The 24,590-nt window shown below is 37.6% G+C and overlaps 2 protein-coding genes and 1 pseudogene across 2 annotated transcripts in view; all 3 read left to right on the top strand.

Annotated features, from left to right (window-relative positions):
- The first annotated feature begins 5,236 nt into the window (after positions 1-5,236).
- Positions 5,237-24,590, top strand: part of LOC107840136 (paladin) — a 38,851-nt gene continuing 19,497 nt past the window's right edge. Inside the window, exons 1-6 of the mRNA XM_047398165.1 lie at positions 5,237-5,679; positions 8,072-8,197; positions 14,686-14,757; positions 16,782-16,852; positions 16,960-17,059; positions 17,154-17,252. Of these exons, the coding sequence (XP_047254121.1) occupies positions 5,521-5,679; positions 8,072-8,197; positions 14,686-14,757; positions 16,782-16,852; positions 16,960-17,059; positions 17,154-17,252 (627 nt within the window). The 5' untranslated portion in view covers positions 5,237-5,520. The remainder of the gene's footprint in view (positions 5,680-8,071; positions 8,198-14,685; positions 14,758-16,781; positions 16,853-16,959; positions 17,060-17,153; positions 17,253-24,590) is intronic.
- Positions 8,204-10,560, top strand: LOC124888039. The gene has a single exon (XM_047398177.1). The coding sequence runs from the start codon at positions 9,487-9,489 to the stop codon at positions 9,973-9,975; it is 489 nt and encodes a 162-aa protein (XP_047254133.1). The 5' UTR covers positions 8,204-9,486; the 3' UTR covers positions 9,976-10,560.
- LOC124888037 lies at positions 12,367-13,515 on the top strand (annotated as a pseudogene).

The raw sequence follows: 24,590 nt of genomic DNA, 5'->3' as shown, positions 1-24,590 counted from the left end.
ATAGGGCGGCTAGGTGCATCAGGGAGAATGCAAGTGAGGTGTTGGGGGTTTCTAGGGGCCGGGCCGGGCACCATCAGGGGGATTGGTAGTGGAATGAAGAGGTGGAGAAGAAAGTGGGGACCAAGAAAGGGGCGAATGCCAAGTTGGTGGAGAGTAAGGACGAAGAGGAGAAGCGGGTAAACAGGAAAGAGTACAAGCTAGCGAGGAAGGAGGCTAAGTCAGCAGTCACGGCAGCTAAGACGGCCGCCTTTGAGAGCCTGTATGCAGGGTTACAGGGGAAAGGAGGGGAGAAAAAGTTGTTTAGACTCGCTAAGGCTAGGGAGAGGAAGGGTTGTGACCTCGATCAGGTGAGGTGCATTAAGGGGGAGGACGGTAGAGTGTTGGTGGAGGACGGCCACATTAAGAATAGATGGCAGTCGTACTTTCATAGGCTCTTCAATGACGAAGGGGATAGAGCTATTGTGTTAGGGGAACTGGAGCACTCAGAGGAGTGTCGGGATTTTAGCTATTGTAGACGTTTTAAGGTAGAAGAGGTTAGACAGGCTGTTCGCAGAATGCGAAGGGGTAGGGCGACGGGGCCGGATGAGATACCGGTCGAGTTTTAGAAGTTCCTTGGAGAGGCTGGTCTTAGGTGGTTGACGGGATTGTTTAATGAAATCTTCAAGACGGCAAAGATGCCCGAGGCTTGGAGGTGGAGCACCATGATACCTCTCTATAAGAATAAGGGGGACATCCAGAGTTGCAATAACTATAGGGGGATTAAGTTATTGAGTCACTCTATAAAGATCTGGGAGAGAGTGGTCGAGGTGAGGCTGAGACGGATAGTGTCTATTTCAGAAAACCAGTTTGGATTTATGCCTGGCCGCTCGACGACGGAGGCAATTCACCTGGTACGGAGGTTGGTGGAACAGTATAGGGAGAGGAAGAAGGACCTGCACATGGTGTTTATCGACCTGGAGAAGGCCTATGACAAAGTCCCCAGGGAGGTGCTTTGGAGATGCTTGGAGGTGAGGGGAGTACTGCTGGCATATATCAGAGCAATCAAGGATATGTATGATGGAGCGAAAACTAAGGTGAGGACGGCGGGAGGAGACTCAGAACATTTCACGGTCCGGACAGGGTTGCATCAGGGATCTACTCTTAGTCCCTTTTTGTTTGCAGTGGTGATGGATGTGTTGACGCGGCGTATTCAAGGGGAGGTGCCGTGGTGTATGCTTTTTGCAGACGATGTAGTTCTGATAGATGAGACTCGAGGGGGTGTGAGTGACAAATTAGAGGTGTGGAGGCAAACCCTTGAGTCTAAAGGGTTCAGGGTGAGCAGAAGCAAGACAGAGTATGTGGAATGCAAGTTTAATGACGTGAGGCGGGAGAATGAGGTAGTAGTGAAGCTGGAATCACAGGAGGTAGGTAAGAGGGAGAGTTTCAAGTATCTCGGGTCCGTGATCCAGAGTAACGGTGAGATTGACGAGGATGTCTCGCACCGTATTGGGGCGGAATGGATGAAGTGGAAGCTCGCGTCGGGGGTGCTGTGTGATAAGAAGGTGCCGCCTAAGCTTAAAGGCAAATTCTACAGGGCGGTAGTCCGTCCGGCTATGTTATATGGAGCGGAGTGTTGGCCAGTTAAGAACTCCCACGTCCAAAAGATGAGGGTGGCAGAAATGCGAATGTTGCGCTGGATGTGTGGGCTGACTAGAGGGGATAGAGTTCGTAATGAGAACATTCGGGAGAAGGTTGGTGTGACACCAGTGGAGTGCAAGATGCGGAAAGCCCGATTGAGATGGTTCGGACATGTGAAGAGGAGGGGCATGGATGCCCCGGTCCGTAGGTGTGAGAGGCTAGCATTGGATGGTTTTAAGCGGGGTAGGGGTAGGCCGAAGAAGTACTGGGGTGAGGTGATTAGGCGAGACATAGAGCAGTTACAGCTCACCGAGGACATGACATGGAGCAGTTACAGCTCACCGAGGACATGACCCTAGATAGGAAGGTCTGGAGGACGCGAATCAGGGCAGAGGACTAGGGCCAGTCTGAGTCGCTAGTGTAGGGAACTACTTGGTGGGGGTTTATTCCTGTTAGGAGTCCGTGTCCCATGTTTTATTATGAATCTGTGTGTTTTCCTCTGTTTTATATTACTTATGGGTGCCGTATTTATGTTATGTAATCTTGTAACCTTGTGCTGTGCTTTACTATGTGTTTGTGTGGTACCGCATGTCTTGAGCCGGGGGTCTATCGGAAACAGCCTTTCTACTTCTTCAGAGGTAGAGGTATGGACTGCGTACATCCTACCCCCCCCAGACCCCACCAGGTGGGAATACACTGGGTTTGTTGTTGTTGTTGTTGTAGTAATACTTGCATTAGTAATGCAAGTATTAGTAATGTTGGTATTAGTTATGCAAACGTTATTTCTTATACAATGTTTAGTTTGATGTATTAAAAATAATATATATTTCTATAATTTTTATAAAAAAATATTTTTTTACTAAAATGCCCTTCTTTCTATTAAAATCCCAACTTCAGTTCTTCATCACGATCCTCCAAAGCTTCTTCTTTTTCCTCAAAAAATTCTCAAGTATAAATAATTTTCAGAACTTCATCAAAAGTAGACATTCAGAATTCTTCAATAAATGCGATAATTAGCTCTTCCATCGAAAGTGATAAAGGTAAGTTGAAAAAGAAGGAAAATTTTGATGCTAATTGGAGAAGTTTAGAAAGTGATGTTGTTGAAGATCTTTGATGGAACAAAATAGTAGAACCAAAGAGTAAAGCACAACTGATGGAAAAAACAACTATTGTTTGATTAATTGGACAGAAGAAGGAGAACTTGAGAAAATTATTGTTGCTTTTCCATGGCAAACTGCAGAAAAGCGAAAGAGGGACAATTATTTGAGGGTAATTTTGTAATTTATTAAGTTAATGCATGTGTTGAAGACTTTGTATTACTAATACATGAAAAATAATGTGTATTGGTAAGACATACTTTAATACACAAAAGTGTGTACAACTAATGTAAGAATTAGTTATATATAGTCTAAAAAAAGATACCAAACACGGTACTACTAATACACAAACCATAATGCATGTATTATATTTTTAATACACTCTACCAAATGATCCCTTAATGTTTGTATTAGTTATACACTCTATTATGTATTGAGCTTTGAATTACTAGCATAAATAATGCAAAGTATTTCAACACATGCATTAATTTATTATATGAGAAATTTACCCCTCTAAAATATTTGCCTATTTCTTTTTTCACCAAAATTAAATTTTCTGACTCCGTTTTTCACCATCTTTGATTGTAAAAAGTTGTCTTCCTCTTTCTCTGTTCTACTTTTCATGGAAAAGAGGGTGCTTTTCCACATCTTCTTCCTTCTTCTTAATTAAACATTGCTTGCTTTTCTCCACTAGATTAGTAATCCTATCAAACTTATGTTTTAGTCATCATTGATAATTGTTATTTTTCGATTTCTTCCTCTTTATTTCAGTCAAAATTTCATCGATTTTATTGTCGGGTTTTTCGAATTTAGAGAAAGATCCAATTAACCTTAAAAAGATCAAAATTAAGGATCAAATTAAATGATAAAAAATGAATGTAAACGAAGGAGCTGTACTCTGATTTGATCGAGAAACCCCAAAGCAATCCAAGGAGAGGGAAGTGGAAATTGGGTTTTCATTTTCTATTACATTAGCTGTTACTTCGTTTCAAAAGAGAGTGGTATTTCGGTTAATTCTTTTTTTATAAAAATTATGTAAATACATATTATTTTTAATACATCAAATCAAATAATATATAAGAAGTAGTGTCTGCATAACTAATACTAACATTAACCACCAGAGTTGGCATAGTGGTTCAATCCCCGCCTCTGGCGAATGGAGCAAACTCTGTAGCCAGTTTTCTACCGTAAAATGTGCTGATCGAGGAACGGAGAATTAGTCTTATGGCTGCCGGCTGTGAGGATACCTTAAGAAATAAAAAAAAAAACTAATACTAACATTATTAATATTTACATTAATATTACAAGTATTACTAATATAATTTATTCAACATTATTCATATATATTCTGTCAAACACACTTCCTAGTTTTTTTCTTTTTATAAAAAACATACTACATGCCGTATCCTTTCTTGGCATGTCGTGGGAGTTGCCGCCTCCCAAGTAGTACCATATTTAATGCAAGGCGTGAGTCAACCCTAGGCCAATGCCATTTCCCTTATTTTATTTATATTCTTGGGTTAAACAAATTCTTCACATTTTATTCCTAGGAGTAGTTACTCTTCAAAGTTAACATTAACCAGTATAGAAAATTTAAATTAATTAACTCATGTTCATTAATTATTTTTTCCCCATGAGTTTGTCTTGAAAGTTAACATTGGCCTGTATAGAAAATTTAAGTGATTAACTCTTGCTCATTAATTTTCTTTTTTTCATTTTAGTCATTTTACTGTGCAAGATTTTATATTATGTGCATTGATGTTTTAGTCTTCCAACGAGCATATTTATCATTTTGTTGAAGATATATATTTTTTATTTTGTGTGCCTATTTTTACTTATCTATTTTTTAATTAATTCTAAAATATAATAAATTATAAAGGTAATTCACCATACTATCTTTTAAATATAATAAATTTAATATTTTAAGAAATACATTAGATAATGAATTGTATCTAATGCTAAAAGTAAACTGAATAGAAATAAATAAATTATTTATTGACTTTATAAATTAAATAAATATTATTGAACATTCCAAAATAAAAAATAAGACAAGTGAAAATAGATAGAAGAAGTACTATAATTAAAGAGAAAACTAAATAAAGACATGATAATAAAACTACCTACCTTCTTGAGAAGCCTGTACTCATAACAAATAACTATGGAGAGTATTAAAGGAGTATTTGAATTAGCTTTTATTTAAATGATAATTTTAAAATCAAAAGTAGGTAGCTTTTTTTTTTTTTTTTTTTACTTTGTAAGCTTAAAATAAAGTGATTAAGAATATTGTATGTCTTTACAAATCATCCTCAAGAAGTTAAAACATTAAAAATAAGTTAATTTAAACACGTTCTAAAGTAAATCGAAAAAGGAATAATTGAAATGAAGATGCGAATGAAAAGGCGGGACTAAATTGTATTTTGCACGAAAATAAGGAATCAAAACTGTAACTTTTTGAGTGAAGTTGCATTCGTAACGTCAAAAGAGAGAGATGGCACTAAACACACCCTCATTGGTTCAACGCCTAGAAATACAGATGGATAAAATTGTCCGAATCATTAGTAATTCCAACTCAAAACGTTTTTGTGTAGGTCCACTAATCCTTCCTCCTCTTCCACCTCTTCACTACAATCCACTCCTCCATTTCCACACTCCAATTTACTTTTCTCGCTACGTCCGGGATTTCCCTATATATATACACACACACTTTACTACAGGACTACTAGTTGTGCGTTACAAACGAGAGCAATTTGGTTCAATCGGTGATTGAGTATTTGTGCATTTTGTGATTTGAAGGCCGGTGATTGTTATGCGATCGATGTCGATACCAAAGGAGCCGGAGCAAGTGATGAAACAACGAGATGGATCGGTTTTGGGGAAGAAAACGATTCTGAAAAGTGATCATTTTCCTGGTTGTCAGAATAGACGATTGTCTCCTCACATCGATGGTGCTCCTAATTATCGCAAGGTTTGTTTCTACTTGTGAATTTTTGTTTGCTGTTTGTACCAAAAGCTGTTTACTGTTTGAACCAAATGTTGTTTACCGTTTGACTTATCATGTTTGAATTTCTCCATCTGTTTAATTTTCCAATTGTTGTGATCATGATTTGTTTTTTTTATTACTTGCTGGTTATATAACGCCCAAGTCAAACTCTGTATCCAGATAAATTGTTTTTAGAAAATTCTTAATTTTTTTTTTTTTTTCGAGAAAAGGTAGCAGTTAGTATCCTTCAGAAGTGTTGTAGTTACATAGGTCCTATCTTGCTAAATTACAACCAGTCAATAGCTGCATTGATTGCTAAAAAATTCCTAATCTTTTTGACTGTGCAAATTTTTATTAAGTTTGGTATTCCCTTTTTGGTACATTTTATTGATCATGGCTATTGAAAAGTACTGGTTTTTGGTACATTTTATCAATCATAGCTATCAAAACACAGTTCTCATGGCACCCAAGGGTGTGATCTAGTGGTCAATGACGTGAGTTAAGGACTATGAGGTCTCAGGTTTAATTTCTAGCAGAGACTAAACACTAGGTGATTTCTTCCCATATGTTCTAGCTTTGTTGGATAGAATTAACGTGTCTGTTGCTGGTGGGAGGTATCTCGTGGAATTAGTGATGTGGCACAAGTTGACCCGGATGTCACAGTTATAAAAAAAACACATCTCTCTTGATTCACTAAACCTCTAACTTCTAGCGTGGATTCATTTAGGCCATTTTGCATGCATTTGTTGATGAAGATTGGGAAAAGTGAAATATTGCATAATTCTACACATATATGGAAGGTTAAGTTCACTTGCTTATGGTTTTGGGCATAACCTACACGATGTTAAAGATGAAACTAATAGGCTTGACTTTATAGACTCACTACAGGAGTAGGATTTTCTATTGGTGGAATCTTCTCTCTTTTGCTTTTTACAAAATTCTCCCAAATTTTATTTCTTTGGCATTAACTTAGTGCCAGGTTTCTGATTTAATACAATTACTACTTACCAGTACATAATTCTGCATGTAAAAGTTAACAATATATCTAATCATTCAGTTTGTTTATTTCTCCTTTTATGTTGTTTGTTTTTTTGTTTTGGTTGAAAGAAGTGTACCTCATTCTCCTACTCATCCAATACTGAAGGATATTAGAAAATTGAAACTGAGGAGTTACATAATGTCAGATATTTACTTCCCCTCTTTAGATGCCTTTTTAGTTCTATCTCTTTTGATTGGTAGAGATTGTATATTAGAATCACCTCCTGGACCTGAAAGCAAGTGTTAAGTGTCTTGAAAATCTATCTCCTCATGATGAAGTGGAACGTCTAGAATTCCACTATTTTTAGGTTAATGTTGTGGAAGCAGCTAAAGGCATTGATGGACAGCAAGCTCATTACCGAAACATTCTTTACAAATGAATCCTTACAAATGAAATATGCTATGTGGTGTAAGTGACTTTACTATGCATATCGGACTCAAGATTGTGGTCTGTGATGTATTAGATACATTGTGCATGATTTCTTGAAGAAACATTCTGCAGTTTGAGAGGAAAAAAGCTAGAGAAAGAAGGATAAAAGCGATATAGACCATTGTGAGGGGGAGGAATAGAGGAGCTTCTGGAGAATTAAAATATATTGTCTCAAATGAAACATTTTGTTATTATATTTTGTATAACTTTGGGAACACATAAAATATTGAACATTGACTTGTATAGGACTCTCGTTTGGAAGAAAATTTCAGTATTGCAACAATGAAATGACATAGTTGCAGTAGAGAGGAAGAATTTGCAATACATGGTCTAAAATATAATGATTTATCAAGGCTGTGGATCTTCATACTGATCTCGACTTGTTTAAGATATTGTTAATCCACATTATGTAATTTTGTTGCTTGTGAGCGGTCAAAGCAATTGGTATTCTCACGGGTGTCCATTTCCTTGCATTTGCTATGGTTTATATGGTATTGCTCTTGGATGGCTATGTTGGAGAGATATTATGGCTATCTCAAGGGGCATACTTCTCTGCGACCTTCAATCTAGGTGATTTCATATTGATGCATGCCTAAAATGAGGTGCAATTTTTTTTTCTTGGAGAAGAGATGCCAGGTTTAATTACATGTGGTCCTCATAATAGTACTAAAAGTACATGCATATATGATCTCTTATTTTACAATGACTTTGTTATGATTACACATGTTTCTTAGCTGATCATCGATATTGGTCGACTTTTTTTTTTCTTTTTCTTTTTAAAAGAACGGACAATTGATTTTTACAAATTTAAATCCTTGAAATATCTATTAGTAACGAGGGTTGCAGGTTTGTGATTGTGATTTGCCATTTACAATATGTTGTGTTCCCTGACTAAAGAATTTGCATTAGGCCGACCATGTTCATGGTGTTGCTATTCCAACAGTTGAAGGTATCCAAAATGTTCTCGACCATATTGGAACTCAATTGAGTGGGAAGAAGACTCATATCCTCTGGATTAATCTTCGCGAGGAACCGGTAATAGTGCTTCATTACTTTTTTACATCTGCATTTCATTGAGTTTTATGAAAATTGCCCTTTATTTTATCGCTTCTTATAAGTGGTCAGTATTTCATCAGTAACTGCAATTTAGTTTTGTAAAGAATTTATGAATTGAACATATGCTATAATCTTATTCTATATGTTCTGTTAGAATATTATTAGAAATAGGAATAGTATATACCAAATCCTACTTGGAAAAGGATTGTACTTTAGTGTCTATAAATGGGGTCTTGATGTAATTATGTAAACACACCATTCAATAATATTTTTCTCCATTATTTCTCACATGGTATCAAAGCCAGGCTTACCCAGTTCATTGTTTCCGATGTTGAGTCCCCCGTCTTATATTGTCCACGCTCCAGATGTTCAGCCCTGGGCGTGCGGGGGGGGTGTTGGAGTCCCATATCGGTGGATTAAAGGGTCCTTGGTCTCCTTATATGGTCTTGGGCAATCCTCCCCTCATGAGCTAGTTTTTGAGGTTGAGTTAGGCCCAAAGTTCATTTCTTTATCATGGTATCAGAGCTTTGGTGAGAAACTTAAGAAAAGGAAAAAAAAAAACTTCAGTCACCGTCGTCAATTCCGGAGACTGATTTGTGTCATTCTTTATTTTAAGGGTTGTGTGAAAAATACAACACCACCAAGAGGCTCGGAAAGCTCAGGCGATGCAAACCCGACCTAAAATCACTGGAAAATCAGCCCCACGCGCCCCCACGCGCCTGCCGAAAATTGGCAAGTTCAATCACGCGCCGGCGCGTGTGCCTTCTTCGGTTGAATTTTTTGAGTGGTTCCTTTTTTGTTGGGTCGCCGTCCTTTTCCGATTCGGCCAGTTACCCTATATTCAAATTCCAGCAACTTTTTTGAAAATTCTAGCCGCCGAAGTTAGGGTTCCGGCGGCTTCAGTTTTTTTTTCCTGATAGTTTTTTTTTATTCAGAGATTCAGTTACTGTTCTTGGTACTTTCAAGTTAAAATTCCCAACATGTCTTTAGGGTATGATGTTTTTAGCCCCAAAACTACCGGTATCGGAAATTCAAGCCCAATGATCACTTTCGAACCATTAATGGGAAGTTCAAATTATTTAGCCTGGGCTTCCTCAGTTGAGTTGTGGTGCAAAGGTCAAGGTGTCCAAGATCATTTAACAAACAAGGCGAGTGTGGTAGATGAAAAGGGAAAGTCTAGCGCGGATGATGCGAAAGCTAAAGAGCAATGGGAGAAAGTTGATGCTCAACTATGTAGTCTCTTATGACGATCTATTGATTCCAAGTTGATGCCCTTGTCTCGTCCATTCCAGACGTGTTATTTAGTTTGGGAAAAGGCTCGTGCTTTATACACTAATGATATATCTCGTTTTTATGATGTGATAGCTCGAATGACCAATTTGAAGAAACAGGAATCCGATATGTCTACTTACTTGGGACAAGTACAAGCAGTCATGGAAGAATTTGATACATTGATGCCCGTCACTGCGAATGTTGAAAAACAACAAGAGCACAGACAAAAGTTGTTTTTAGTTCTTACACTTGCTGGACTTTCTACTGGCCATGATGCTGTACGTGATCAGATTTTAGCTAGTCCTACGGTTTCTACAATTGATGTGTTATTCTCTTGTCTGCTTCGTCTTGCCGTGCCTCCCGGTCACAAAGTAGTTTCATCACCCACTGTTGACTCTTCTATTCTTGCATCTCAAAACATAGAAAAACGAACATATCAGCCTATGGAAAATCGGCGAGGAGGAGGTAGTTTTGGAAAATCTTGATCAAAGTGTAGTTATTGTCATAAAGTTGGACACACTCAGGATATATGTCATAGTTTGCATGGTCCACCATCTAGTTATGAGCCTGTTGCTGTAAAGGAATATAATGAGTTCCTTCGAAATCAAGCAACTAAGCAGACATCTCCACAGCCTAATCGACCATCCAATAATGCTTATATTGCCCAAACAGAATATAATGAGTTCCTCCCGTATAGAGCAAGTAAGTAGACAACTCCACAAGTAGCGTTAGTTGCCCAGCCTGATGCTTCTGTTGCTGGTGATCCTTTTGCTTGTGTTTCACAGTTTAGTACTCTTGGATCATGGGTTGTAGACTCAGGTGCTTCTGATCATATTTCTGGTAACGAATCACTTTTGTCTAATATTGTTTATTCACAATCTCTTCCTGCTATTACTTTAGCCAATGGGATCCGAACAAAACCAAAAGGAATTGGAAAAGCCAAACCTCTATCTTTTGTCATTCTAGACTCTGTTCTTTATGTTCCTGATTGTCCTTTTAATCTTGCATCTGTTAGTCGTTTGACACTTGCCCTTAATTGTAGGATAACCTTTCTTGATGACTCTTTTCTAATGCAGGACCGCAGTACGGGACAGACGATTGGCGCAGGACATGAATCACAAGGCCTTTACCATCTTACCTCTTCAAATTCCTTCACAGCATGCTCTGTTACAGACCCTGCAAACCTAATTCACAAACATTTGGGACATCCTAGTCTATCCAAGCTACAAAAGATGGTGCCTAGTTTGTCTAGTTTATCCACATTAGATTCTGAGTCATGTCAACTTGGAAACACACCTGTGCTATTTTCCCACGTAGTCATGTCAACTTGGGAAACACACCTGTGCTATTTTCCCACGTAGTATTGATAGTCGTTCCGAGTCTATTTTCTCATTAGTACATTCTGATATTTGAGGTCCTAGTAGAGTCAGTTCACCTTTAGGTTTTCGTTATTTTGTTAGTTTCATTGATGATTTTTCATGATGTACTTGGGTTTTCTTAATGAAAGATCATTCTGAGATATTTTCTATATTCAAAAGTTTTTGTGCTGAAATACAGACTCAATTTGGTGTTTCTATTCGTACTTTTCATAGTGACAATGCCTTAGAATACTTATCCTCTCCGTTTCAGGAGTTTATGACTCATCAAGGAATTGTTCACCAGACATCTTGTCCATACACCCCTCAGCAAAATGGTATACCAGAAAGAAAAAATAGGCATCTTCTTGAGACTGCTCGCACTCTTCTCATTGAATCCCATGTTTCGCTGTAATTTTGGGGCGATGCAGTTCTCACATCTTGTTATCTAATTAATAGAATGCCATCATCTTCCCTTCAGAATAAAGTTCCCTATTCTATATTGTTTCAACAGTCACATCTCTACTCTATCCCCCCTCGTGTCTTTGAGAGCACATGTTTTGTCCATAACTTAGCCCCTGGAAAAGATAAATTAGCCCCTTGTGCTCTCAAGTGTGTCTTCCTTGGTTACTCTTGAGTTTAAAAAGGGTATCGTTGTTATTCACCAGATCTTCGTCGCTACTTTATGTCCGCCGATATCAATTTTTTTGAATCTCGACCTTACTATATATCTTCTGATCATCTGATATCTCTGAGATTTTACTCGTATCTCCAGTCTTACTTGCACCATCTTTGGTCTTACCCATATCTCCAGACTTACCCGACCCAACCTTTAAGGAATCAACAGTTACTTCTACATCTCCTGCTACAGTGCCACCACTTTTGACTTATCATTGTCGTCCGCGTCTACCATTAGTTCCAGATGATTCATGTCATGCGTCGGACGCTGCTCCTACTGCGGACTTGCCTTCTTCTAGCCAATCAGTTGCACTTCAAAAAGGTATGTGTTCCACTCGTAATGCTAACCCACACTATATTTTCTTGAGTTATCATCGTTTATCATCACCCCATTATGCTTTTGTATCGTCTTTGTCGTCTATTTCCATACCTAAGACTATAGGTGAAGCACTTTCTCATTCAGGATGGAAGCAGACTTTGATAGATGAGATGTCTGCTTTACATGCGAGTGGTACTTGGGAGCTTGTTTTTCTTCCTGCAGGTAAATCTACTGTTGGTTGCCGTTGGGTTTATGCGGTTAAAGTTGGTCCAGACGGTCAGGTTGATCGGCTTAAGACTCGCCTCGTTGCCAAAGAATACACGCAAATATTTGGGCTTGATTATAGTGACATTTTTTCTCCAGTGGCTAAAATAGCATATGTCCGTCTTTTCCTATCCATTGCTGCCGTTCGTCATTGGCCTCTTTATCAGTTGGATATTAAGAATGCTTTTCTGCATGGTGTGCATGGTGATCTTGAGGAAGAAGTCTATATGGAGCAACCACCTAGTTTTGTTGCTTAGGGGGAGTCTAGTAGCCATGTATGTCGATTGAGTCTAGTAGCCATGTATGTCGATTGCGTAGGTCACTCTATGGTCTGAAACAGTCTCCTCGAGCTTGGTTTGGAAAATTCAGCACAGCAATTCAGCAGTTTGGCATGATTCGTAGTGGAGCTGATCACTCAGTGTTTTATCGACATTCTCAACCAAATTTGTGTATTTATCTGGTGGTTTATGTTGATGATATCGTTATCACCGGCAATGATGAAGATGGTATCTCCAAATTGAAGCAACATCTCTTTCAGCACTTTCAGACCAAAGACCTCGGTAGACTGAAATATTTTCTAGGTATTGAGGTTGCTCAGTCCAGATCAGGTATTGTTATTTCTCAATGCAAGTATGCCTTAGACATTCTTGAGGAGACAGGAATGATGGGATGTAGACCCATTAACACTCCTATGGATCCAAATACCAAACTTTTACCAGGATAGGGGGATCTACTTAATGATCCTGAAAGGTATAGGCGGTTGGTTGGAAAGTTGAATTATCTCACCGTGGCTAGACCTGACATATCCTTTCCTATGAGTGTTGTAAGTCAGTTTATGACTTCCCCTGTGATAGTCATTGGGATGCAGTTGTTCGTATTCTACGATATATAAAGTCAACTCCAGGTAAAGGATTACTCTTTGAGGATCGAGGTAACGAGCATATCATTAGATACACAGATGCTGATCGGGCAGCTCTGATAGACGTTTTACCTCCGGATATTGTGTTGTAGTAGGAGGTAATTTGGCGTCTTGGAAGAGTAGGAAACAGAGTGTGGTTGCTTGATCTAATGCAGAAGCTGAATATCGAGCAATGGCTGTAGCAACTTGTGAGCTAGTTTGGATCAAACAGTTGCTGAGAGAATTAAAATTTGGAGAAATCGGTAAGATGAAACTTGTGTGTGATAATCAAGCAGCCCTTCATATCGCATCAAATCCAGTGTTTCATGAGAGGATTAAACACATAGAGATTAATTGTCACTTTGTCAGAGAAAAGATACTCTCAAGAGATATTGTTACAAAATTTGTGAAGTCAAGTCTTGCAGATATCTTCACCAAGTCCCTCACCCGTACTCGTATTCATTACATTTGTAACAAGCTAGGTACATATGATTTGTATGCACCAGCTTGAGGGGAAGTGTTAGAATATTATTAGAAATAGGAATAGTATATTCCAAATCCTACTTGGAAAAGGATTGTACTTTAGTGTCTATAAATAGGGTCTTGATGTAATTATGTAAACACACCATTCAATAATATTTTTCTCCATTATTTCTCACATGTTCAATTCATAAAAAGAATCTATCAGAAGTCCTAGAAATTTCTTCACAAAATTATATTGCAGTTACTGATGAAATACACTCACCTTATCAAAAAGAAAAAAAATAAAAATTCTTATAGACAATTTTTACATGTTGTGTTACACTTTTAAATTCATTATTTGGATTCCACTCATCATACAACATATTGTTTTTTGTTAAAGAAAAGACCATCATCTCTGTCTGCCTGTTTTTCTATCACCCCCTCTCTCAACCTTTTCCTTCTTTTTGTTTCTGTACATTTTTTTTTGGGGCAAGTTTAATGAAAGACTTTCCTTGTACAAAGGCATCATTCTAAAGAGTATACACACTTCTTTATTTTACAGTTTTTTCTCTTTCATGTATTGGGTTGAGTTGTTAAAATAAGTGCTCTTGCCTGTCTTTAGATAGATCATGAATTTTTTGTTCAAGTGAACTTCCTTAGATACTAGCAAACATATACTTGTCACCATTCTCAACACATAAAAGGAAAAAAATAATGCAGACTTATTTGCCATTAAATTTTGTGACGTCAAGTTCTTTAATCAATTACCTTAGATGCTACAATTGGTATCCATCTTCATGTAAAGAACAGAATATAGAAGATGAAATCCAACTGGCGGACTTCATAGGAGTTTTGTAAGTATTTCTGTCTTGTTTTTATGCAATGTAAAATGTTGTTTTTGGAGGTGGCCAGCATATCCTTAATGCTGAGGAATACAAAGTTACCAATTTCAAAAAAAAAAAAAGAGTATCTCAAGGTGCAAATATCTGCTAGCATTTGAATGAACGATCATTAGAAAAAGAAAAATTTGAAACTGATTGGGTTGAGCATAGGTATATGCATGTTGGTATGCTTGATCTCGCTGATGGCGGAACTAGATAAACCATGTATAGTGATGCCTGTGTTTCTTCCTGGACATAAACTTTTTGATAAAAAATGCTGCAAGATTTCAATGCCTGAAAACTTTATCATGATTTTTTCTTTTCTAATCACGGAACAGGTGATATATATTAATGGACGCCCGTTTGTCTTGCGTGAAGTAGAAAGGCCCTTCTCTAATCTCGAGTATACGGTGCGTCATGGTTAGGATTGAATTTTCATTTTGACTTATTGCTGGTTTTATTTTATCAAATGATCATGTTGATTCTGTGGGATTAGGATATTTTTGATAAAGTGAAAGTATTTTCAATCATATAATGATCATGTTGATTCTGTGGGATTAGGATATTTTTGATAAAGTAAAAGTATTTTCATTCATATACATGGTCAAACTGGCCTTATATAATGGATATACCAAAAGGTAAAGAATCTACGAAATATGATTCTCTAATAACTCCATATAAATCATCTATACAACAAGGAGCTTTCTCTTTATGCCAAGCAAAATAAGGAAGTCGAGACTACTCCTCAACTGAGTGAAACTCAATTCTACTCCTTCAAAAACTCTTCTATTTCTCTCTCCATACTAACCACATTAACGCAAGCAAAACCATGTTCCAAGTCCTTTTTTTTCTCATCCTTCTCACTCTTTTCCAGCTGAACATCAAATATTTCATTGTACTTGACATTGCCCAAGGCGTCCGAAACCACTTGAACGTATCCCGCCATAATCTCATGGTAAGCCCGCAATGTAGAAGGAGGTGATCCACATCCCTGCCCACCTTCTTGCACATGAAATACCAACTGAGCAGACAACCTTCCGCTTTTTAAAATTTTCCGCTATCAAAATCACCTCTCTAGTAGCTAGCCAAGCGAAGAAACACACCTTCCTCGGCACACTTATCCACACTAATAACTTCAACACTTCTGATCAAGGTATCAATGAGATATCATAAGACACATTTATTGGACATTTTCTTTTACTTTTTATTCTCAATGCCACATTGGTTGTAGGACTTTTGTCTAACACTTGCTGGGTATTCTTTCTTTCAGAGATTTATGACAAGTAATATGATAGACTTCTCTGTAGAAACCTGTAAATAAAGGAACAAGTACTGGTGTTTTATACTAAATACACTGATATTACAATAAGAAATCTGTAAACAACCACTCAGACACTGCTTACACTTGAAACACTGCTAAGGCTATAAATTTTCTCCTAATACATTCAGTTATACAGTACATAACACTAAATTCACACAGATTTCAGTATTCCTAGATATTCGATTGGCTAGAACTCTCCCAGAATTTCTTTTTCCTTTTTCTGAATACCTTCTTCTAACTGCCCTGCCCTTTTTTTACCGAATAAACCACCCTGTAAATGTCTCATGACATTATGACAGTTACTAAGTCTTTTAATTGTTTATTTTGGCCTTCTAAGTTTTAATAACTTGAGGCACATCATAATATGAACATAAACATATTACAAAGCTATACAGGATTTGTGGACAAGCAATTTTACCTTATTAAGATAGTGTGGCTCTTAATACCTGGTTGACCGAGCGAAGAATCTTGCCAAAGATTAACCTTCCTACTTCCTCACACACCCGGAAGAATGTTCCCGGAAAAAGCACCAATGTTCTCTATTCTTTGATGTTTTATCACACTAAGACCAAGAGGTGGAGGATTGGCTTTAGTAATGCAGGGGCTTAAGCAAGCAATATTTGATGCATTTAACGTTTCTCCAAAGAGAATTAGTGCACATCAAATTTTTATTTGGAGACTTCAAACTCTAGCTTCTACCCCCGATTTTAGCCAAATGCCTTGTTGATTTCGCCGCCAAAAGATCTCTTCCTTTATGGATATTTTATTCTAGTCCCATTTGAAGACTTACTCTCTGAACCAAATCTTCAGTACATAGATTCCTTGTTTCAGCTTCATTGTTGAACTTCAGAATTTCAGCAAGGATGCAAGATCTCCTTGTCCCCAAGTGGCTAGAAGATTTCAGCAAGAATGCATGATCCTAGTGCTTCTTGTTAGGGGTAAAACCGTTCTTCTGGCAATGCATATTGGTTTCCACATTTATCTTGTGTATGCTCACAACTTTTCTATATCTGGTATTTGTCAGTTTCTAATGCAAGTTTTTAACTTCATTTATTTTCCTAATCTATATGTTGATATTCTTCTTGATATGAACTTGGATTTTATATTAAATAGGGAATCAACAGGAAAAGAGTGGAGCAAATGGAGGATCGCTTGAAAGAAGATGTTCTACTAGAAGCTGCAAGGTTACTGTTTTCTCTATTTTATTGTCCGTGAATGAATATCTATTAAATGTCTCGGTGCTCACGTTATCAACATTTTTATCTGAACTCTTCTATTTGATAAACAACAGATACGGAAATAAGATCCTTGTAACTGATGAGCTTCCTAATGGTCAGATGGTGGATCAATGGGAGCCAGTAACATATGATTCTGTGAAAACGCCCTTACAGGTTTCATGAGTTTACGAAAGCTTTCTTGAAGTTGGCATCAGAAAAGATTGTATTGATTGCTCATTTTCATTTTGAACATCTCCCTCTAAGTTAGGTGTACGAGGAACTGCAATCGAAGGAGTATCTTGTTGAATACGAGCGGGTTCCTATTACAGACGAAAAATCACCTAAAGAGCTGGATTTTGATATTCTTGTGAGTATCTGTATCTTTATTTGGCTTTTACATTGATTCCCATTTTTTATGTTGAGGATACCTTGCTTGTAATCACGAAGGTATTGGAGTTTCCTTTTCTGAAGTTCTTATTATTCTTGGTCAGAGGTTACGTCTAAACTTAATACCTCATGCATTGGAATATAGTTGTTTTAAGTTGATTTGGATGGCCAAATCATGAAAATTAGACCATAAAAGTTTTTTGAAAACTTTAGTCTTATGCAACCAATCAATTTTTTTTGATCTGGTAACTGTATATTTCATTATGAACGAATCAGTACATAGGTTGTACTGTAACCATATTTAATGAGAACTCGAATCTACTGTCCTATGACTATATTGAATCTAAAACATTAATAATAGAAACAGTGTCATTGGAATATATCTGGTTACACCAAAAGCACAAGAGTCACTAGACAATTCATTTTAATCTGCTGCACAGTATTATCTATTGTCTCAAAACATCTAGAGTCCCTCTCCTCCAAATTGTCCACCAGATGCTGAGATGCATGCAGGGATCATTCTCCATCTACTTCTGTTCTTAGCCTTCAAACCTGCTTCGTCCCAGCTATGGATTGCCTCTCTAATCCTTCCAGGCATAGATCATGACATACCTTTGAGATTTAAGAATAATCTCCAATTTTTCGAATAAGATTTCTGTGTAGAAAGAGATGGTTAATTGTCTCAGCATTTTCACCACAAAAGAAACATCTGGAGCATGATTTATGGGTTTCCACCCAAATTCATGGGTTTCCACCCAATTTAGAAATCTTGAACCACCCAAATTCATGGTTTCCAACTAACCTATTCACATGATTCATGAAAAACACATCAAGACACAACCTTGAATCCAAAAAACAATCATTAACATGAATATAGTCATAAAACAACAAGGAAATCACAATTTATAATTTAAAACATGATTCTTGAGCTCCATGGATGAAAGGGACCCATGGATGAACACTACGCATACCTTAGATTAAGAATTCGTGAAGATTGACGGCGAAATTTCCTTGAAATAGACTCTTCTATGAAAACCCTAGGGCTTGTTCTTGAGAGTTTTGATCTTGAGAGGAAACCCTAATCTTGTGGTTGAGAGTGTATGAGAGAGCTTTTTGAGATGTTTAACTAAAGAGAATGGAAGATAATACGCTCCTTGAGGGTTATAAGTCGTGGGAAGTGAAGGGAAAAGATCAAAATACCCTTACTAAAATGTCCCTCAAGTTTTGGAAAGAAAAGCTGACGACATTCGTGACAAGGCATCAAAAATGTGACAGGCCGTCAAAAATGTCGTCACACAGAAGCTGGATTCTGCCTAAGGCTGACGACGTCGTCAGAATGTGACGACGTCATCAAAAAGGTCGTCAAAAAAGGGTGAAATTTTGAGTTTCGTGTTAAGGTTGACGACATTGGTGATAGGCCGACATGGGCGTGACGGCTTGTCACAAAATGTCGTCACCAGGGTCAGAAATCTGCCCAGGTCTGACGACATTGCTGATAGGCCGTCACGGGCGTGACGGCTTGTCACAAAATGTCGTCACCAGTTTCCAGCCAAACATGCTGGAGTAAAATGGGTATAACTCTTTGCTCCGATATCGGATTTAGGCGAAATTGGTATCGTTGGAAAGCTAATTCAAAGAGCTTTCATTTGATATACAGTAAACCACTCAGTTCGTCATATACAACGAGTAATGGTTGATTGAAGTTGACCCGAGTTTTGACGCTCACTAAAACTTGAGCGATAGGAAAGCTTTCAACTTGTACTTGAGTTAGGGGACCTATATGATCTAAATTCATGCTCAAATAGATTCCCACACTACATAATTGATTAACACGCTAAATTTACATAGGATTCGAGGCTTTTGAAACGTCTACGCATAGGAATGACGGATTTTCATCCTAGTCCGAAATGTGGGGTATTACAGATCCTCTCTTCCCTTTCCTTTTCATTTTGGCAATGGAAGGTCTTACTCAGATGCTAAGTAAAGCAAAGGAGCTTACTGTAATCTAATTGACTCAGTCAGTGTCTCACACCTGCTATATGCAGATGACACACTGATGTTCTGTGATGACGAGAGATCTTAAGTCATAAATCTCTACCTCATTCTGCTTATTTATGAAGCTCTAACAGGCCTACTCATTAACATGCTCAGAAGGCACTATCTATCCCGTCAATGAGGTGTTCATAATTTGGAGGTATTAGCAGAAGCTCTAAACTCCAAAATTGGTGCCAGGTATTAGCAGAATCTCTAAGCTCCAAAATTGGTGCCTTACCCACTATATATATCTTGGGCTGCCTTTGGGTGCAAAATTCAAATCCACTAGAATTTGGAAAGATTGATAGAAAGAGTGGAAAGAAGGCTTGCAACATGGCAAATGCAGTACCTATCCATAGGGGCAGGCTAACTTTGAATGGTAGTGTGCTTGATACATCCAACCTATATTATGTTATTATATTCTATGCCAGCCTCTGTCTTAAAACAGCTGAACTGTTTAAGGAGGAGATTTTTATCGGAAAGCGGCAACGAGAGTCTCAAATTCTCTCTGGTGAAATGGCCCATTATCACCCAACCAAAAACTGCTAGAGGACTTGGCATCAGGAAGCTTAAACAACATAACCAAAGCTTGCTAATGAAATGGTTGTGGAGATATGAACAACCAGATGCAGGTTAATATAGAGCTGAGAATCACTGGAGTCCAAAGGTTAGCCCAGATCCTCATGGTGCTGGACTCTGGAAACATGTCAACAGCTTCCATGAAGCCCTATTTCAGAGCATATCCTTTAAAGTTGGCAATAGCTTGAATGTGAAATTCTGGAAAGATAGGTGGATTGGAAATGGAACACTCAAGGAACTCTTACCCAGCATATTCCTTAATGCCAGCAACCTGGATACATCTGTGGCTCAAAATAGAGAGGACAACATATGGAGACCTTTATTAAGAATGAACCTAAATGACTGGGAGATCATTGATCTGATAACTCTCCTAACCACGTTGGAGACTCACTCACATATGATGTACCAGATAAGCTCTTATGGGGAAGCTCAAGGGAGGGGAAGTTCATAGTCAAAGAAGGTTACAATATTGTGTTTTCAAAATGGTGTGCTTGAGGAAGGTCCCTGGAAACGTATCTGGAGAACCAAAATGCCACTCAATGTCTCTTTCTTTACTTGGACAGCTCTCAGGTAAGCAATTTTAACTCGGGACAACCTTTGTAAAAGCAAAATTGTTCTAGCTAGCAGATGTTATTTTTGCCATCAAAGCCCATCAAAGCCTAGAGAGTGTCAATCACTTACTTTATCATTGCCCTCTCACCTCTGAAATTTGGAATTTCTTTCTATCTATTTTTGGACCATCCTGAAACCTCCCTCGGACCATCAAGGAAGCTTACAGTAGCTCGATTTTTTGGAGAGTTGACAAAACCATCAAGAAGGTCGGGGAAATGATTCCGGCAGTCATCTTTTGGGTTGTGTGGAATGAAAGGAACCCCCAGGTGCTACGATGGGATATCAACTCCAACTCAAGCCCTGAAAGCTAGATGCTTAAGTTGTTTTGTTTAGTGGAATTTTCTTACTCCTGTTAATAGCATGAACAGTTTTTTGAACTTTGTTAGCTCCATGGTTGATGGTACTAGTATAGCTCTTTTGTAACAGAGGCTAACATGTTTTTTCTTTTTGCTTCAAAAGCCTACTGACTTTTGCTTTTGTAATTTGGCACCTTCCAGTTGCCAAATATCAATGCAACATCTTACTTCATTAAAAAAAAGAAGTAACGTGCTTCATAGAAAGGCCATTAAAGAGGTGCAAAATTATAGGAGGCTAATAATAATACCAAAAATTCTCTCCTATAGAATTAAGGAAAAGTTTCCAAATTTTAACCAAAATATTTGACCATTCCAAAGTCACTTATTCGCGACTTTTTTCCTCCTTTTGGGTGTGGATTTCATGCTCACTTTTGGGCAGAAGCTTCAGTTTCATGTGGGCTCCAATATTCTTCTATTCGGGCTTGAACTTGAACCATAAAATATGAGTAGCACTTAATCCATTCTTCTCCATAATTCCTGGACTCGTTCTTGGGCTCTTCTTCCATGATAAACATCTTCTTGACTTCCCATTGAACTCCATCGGGGGTATGCCACCGTTGGATGCTATCAAAAGTGCTAATAAAATCCAAATACTATAATGAACTAGTTACTGCTGACAACATTGTCCAACAAAAAAGATTAACTAAACATTTAGCTTTAAGAGAATGTGGCTTGGAGTTGAGATGCCATCAAAACACTTTCTATTTCTCCCATTCCAAAGGCTCCAAAAAAATAGCAGCAGGGGTCATCAACCAGGTCTTCTTGATGGCCTTATCAACTTTCCAAAGATTCCATCTCATTTGAGCCTCTCTGAGATTCTGAGGCATCACCCATATTAATCCAAAAATACTGAAAAATATGTTTCAAAGGTCAAAAGCTACTGAACAATGTAGGAAGAGTTGGCTGACTGTTTCCTGCTGACAATTGCAGAAACAGCATCTATTGACCAGTTGAAATCCTCTCCTTTTTAATTTATATAGAGTAAGGCTGGCATTGTTGAGGGCCATCCAATTGAAACAACAACATACCTTGTATATTCCCACAAAGTGGGGTATGGGGAGGGTAAGTGTATGCAGTTCGTACCACTACCAACATATGATCTTAATAGGTAGTTTGGTCCACCAAATCAATTTCCAGGACCATGAGTCAATAACCTAATCTTGGTTGCCAAGTTGTCTATAGCAATCTTTAACAAAGAAATTGCATTTACTGGCCCATCTCATTTTGTCCGAAATACTTCTATCTATGTCAGATGTTTCCACTTTGTCTAGTGATTCCAATTTCCAGCAAGTCCTCTAACTCCCAGTCTTGTTGGTGTCTTCCGAAATGTATGTCCCAGATGTTATTGCTTCTACTCTGAGCAATTGAGAAGACCTTGTCCAATGCCATATTGAATAATTCAGGATACTCATCCTTTACGGTGTTGTTGCCTAGCCATTTTTCTTCTCAAAATTTGACATGTTCTCCATAGTTTAGGAGACTTATTAAGTTTCTCTTGATGAAAGTACATGTCTTATACTGCGACTTGAATTACTGGAGGAATCGTCACAAGAAAGGCTTAAATCCCTTGTGCTTTTGCATGATGGTGGAACTCTACAGCTTTCTGTTTTGCGTGAATACCTATTTTTTTTTTTGCACCCTTTGTGGTGTATTTATATGTATCTCTGAATCTAACTAGGATTTAGATTGTGGATTATCCATCTTGGATTTGAATTGATAATGAGCTAGTACCCTTTATAGGTGGACCTGTCCTAAACCTGACATCTGCCGCTTAAACACAAAGGTGTGCTTAGTTTTTTTTTTTTTTTTGAAGTTAACATATCTATTATCAACAAGGAGTGCTTAAGAGCCTATTTGGCTGGGCTTATAGCTTTTGGCTTAAAAGGCATAAGTTAGGAATTCTAACTTATGCATTTTGGCTTATTTTTGTCTTTTTGTCTTAAAAACACTTTTTTATTTCCCAAAAGCTATAAAAGTGCTTAAAAGCTAGTTTGACTTAAAAGCACTTAAAATAAGCCGATCCATATAGGCTCAAAATCTTACCAAGTCATTGTAAACTTATTTTGGTTTGGTAACTCAGGAGAGAGGTTCTTCATCCAAAGTTGTTTTTTAGGATATTTAACTTTTTCATGTGCAAGATTGCGGGGGAAGATGTGTATCTTTACGGATCATTGCTCCATGGCCTATATATGTTTGGAACTTGTTGGATTAAGCCAACAATTGTTAGAGCGCTGCTTCGCAGATGGAAGTACAAAAAGGGATATAAAAAGAATGTGATGCAACTCCTTAAGCACTCATGTGGACAATATTAAATGAGAAAAATAGATGAGACCTTGAAGAAGTAAACTCTAATTTAGATAAAAGTGGAAGATTGTTGAACTTTGTATATTTTTTGGAGTATACATCCTGTTCCAATTTGTAATGATCATTAGTTTCTAATGTGGAAAAACACATGGTTGTGTAAATTCTAATTATCTTATTGTTTACACCTTATTAATACCAGATCTTACATTTATTAAAAAAAGGACATATATGGTATTGAAGTATTCTTCCTTTATTGTTGCTTTTTAAAAGCATTTATGGTTTATATCCTCCAACTTATTCATGTGTGGCTTAGAAAATTGCTAGTACCCCCGTCCTAATTTATGTGGCATATTTCCCTTCCAGAGATTCAAACATGTCTGTGTTTGATGTAACTTTTCATATATATTTCAAATATTTTGAATAGTCAATTATTCTGGCTTATAGTACTTTTTACATAGTTTTCAAATATATAAATTTTATTTTAAAAAAACTGAAGATTTCATGGCCAATTCATGGTCTATCTTTGTTTGATAATCAGGAAACGAAATATGCTGCATAAATTGGGATGGAAGGAGTATAAAGTAAAAACATCAGCTATTTGCACTTTATCACCAAGAAAAAATTAGGAGAAAGTTACAACTCTCTTTGCTCAATTTAATTTTGCAATTAGTTGATTTGTCTTAACAAAAGAGAGCACCCCGTATACAAGTTCTATTCAAACTAAGGCTGTACTAAGGATTTGAATCTAGAAATCCCACACAATCATCTAGACAATAGAGAATATGACGTATTCTTTAAGAGTATACTAGGAATAACAAAATGTTCTTTGATTTGCGTCAATGAATTTTCCTGTCCTTCAAAAGCCCTCTTATTGCAATTTCAGTACTCCCTAGCAACTCCCTAGCAAGTTGCTTGGACTCTTCACTTTCGATGCCGCACCCGTGTCGACATGACGTGCATGTGGGTGTGGCCTATGGGTAGGGGATCCGTACCGAATCTGGTCAGCCTATTTTGGCTACTTTGACCAAAATCGGCGAAGAAATTTGGGCTTGATACAATGATTTCTGTAATCAAAACAAAAGCTATAGTGAAATTTTGAAAAATGAAATGTCTTCAATGCCGCACCCGTGTCTACATGACGTGCATGTGGGTGTGGCCTATGGGTAGGGGGATTCGTACCGAATCTGGTCAGCCTATTTTGGCTACTTTGACCAAAATCGGTGAAGAAATTTGGGATTGATACAATGATTTCTGGAATAAAAACAAAAGCTATATGAAAAATTTTGAAAAATGAAATATCTTCAATGCCGCACTCTCGTCGACATGACGTGCATGTGGGTGAATCTGGTTAGCCTATTTTGGCTACTTTGATCAAAATCGACAAAGAAATTTGGGACTAATACAATGATTTCTGTAATCAAAACAAAAGCCAT

The sequence above is a fragment of the Capsicum annuum genome, chromosome 1 (assembly GCF_002878395.1).
Source record: "Capsicum annuum cultivar UCD-10X-F1 chromosome 1, UCD10Xv1.1, whole genome shotgun sequence".
NCBI classification, from domain to species: Eukaryota; Viridiplantae; Streptophyta; class Magnoliopsida; order Solanales; family Solanaceae; genus Capsicum; species Capsicum annuum.
The sequence above is the reverse complement of the archived record's forward strand: the minus strand, read 5'-3'. Positions and strand labels throughout refer to the sequence as shown.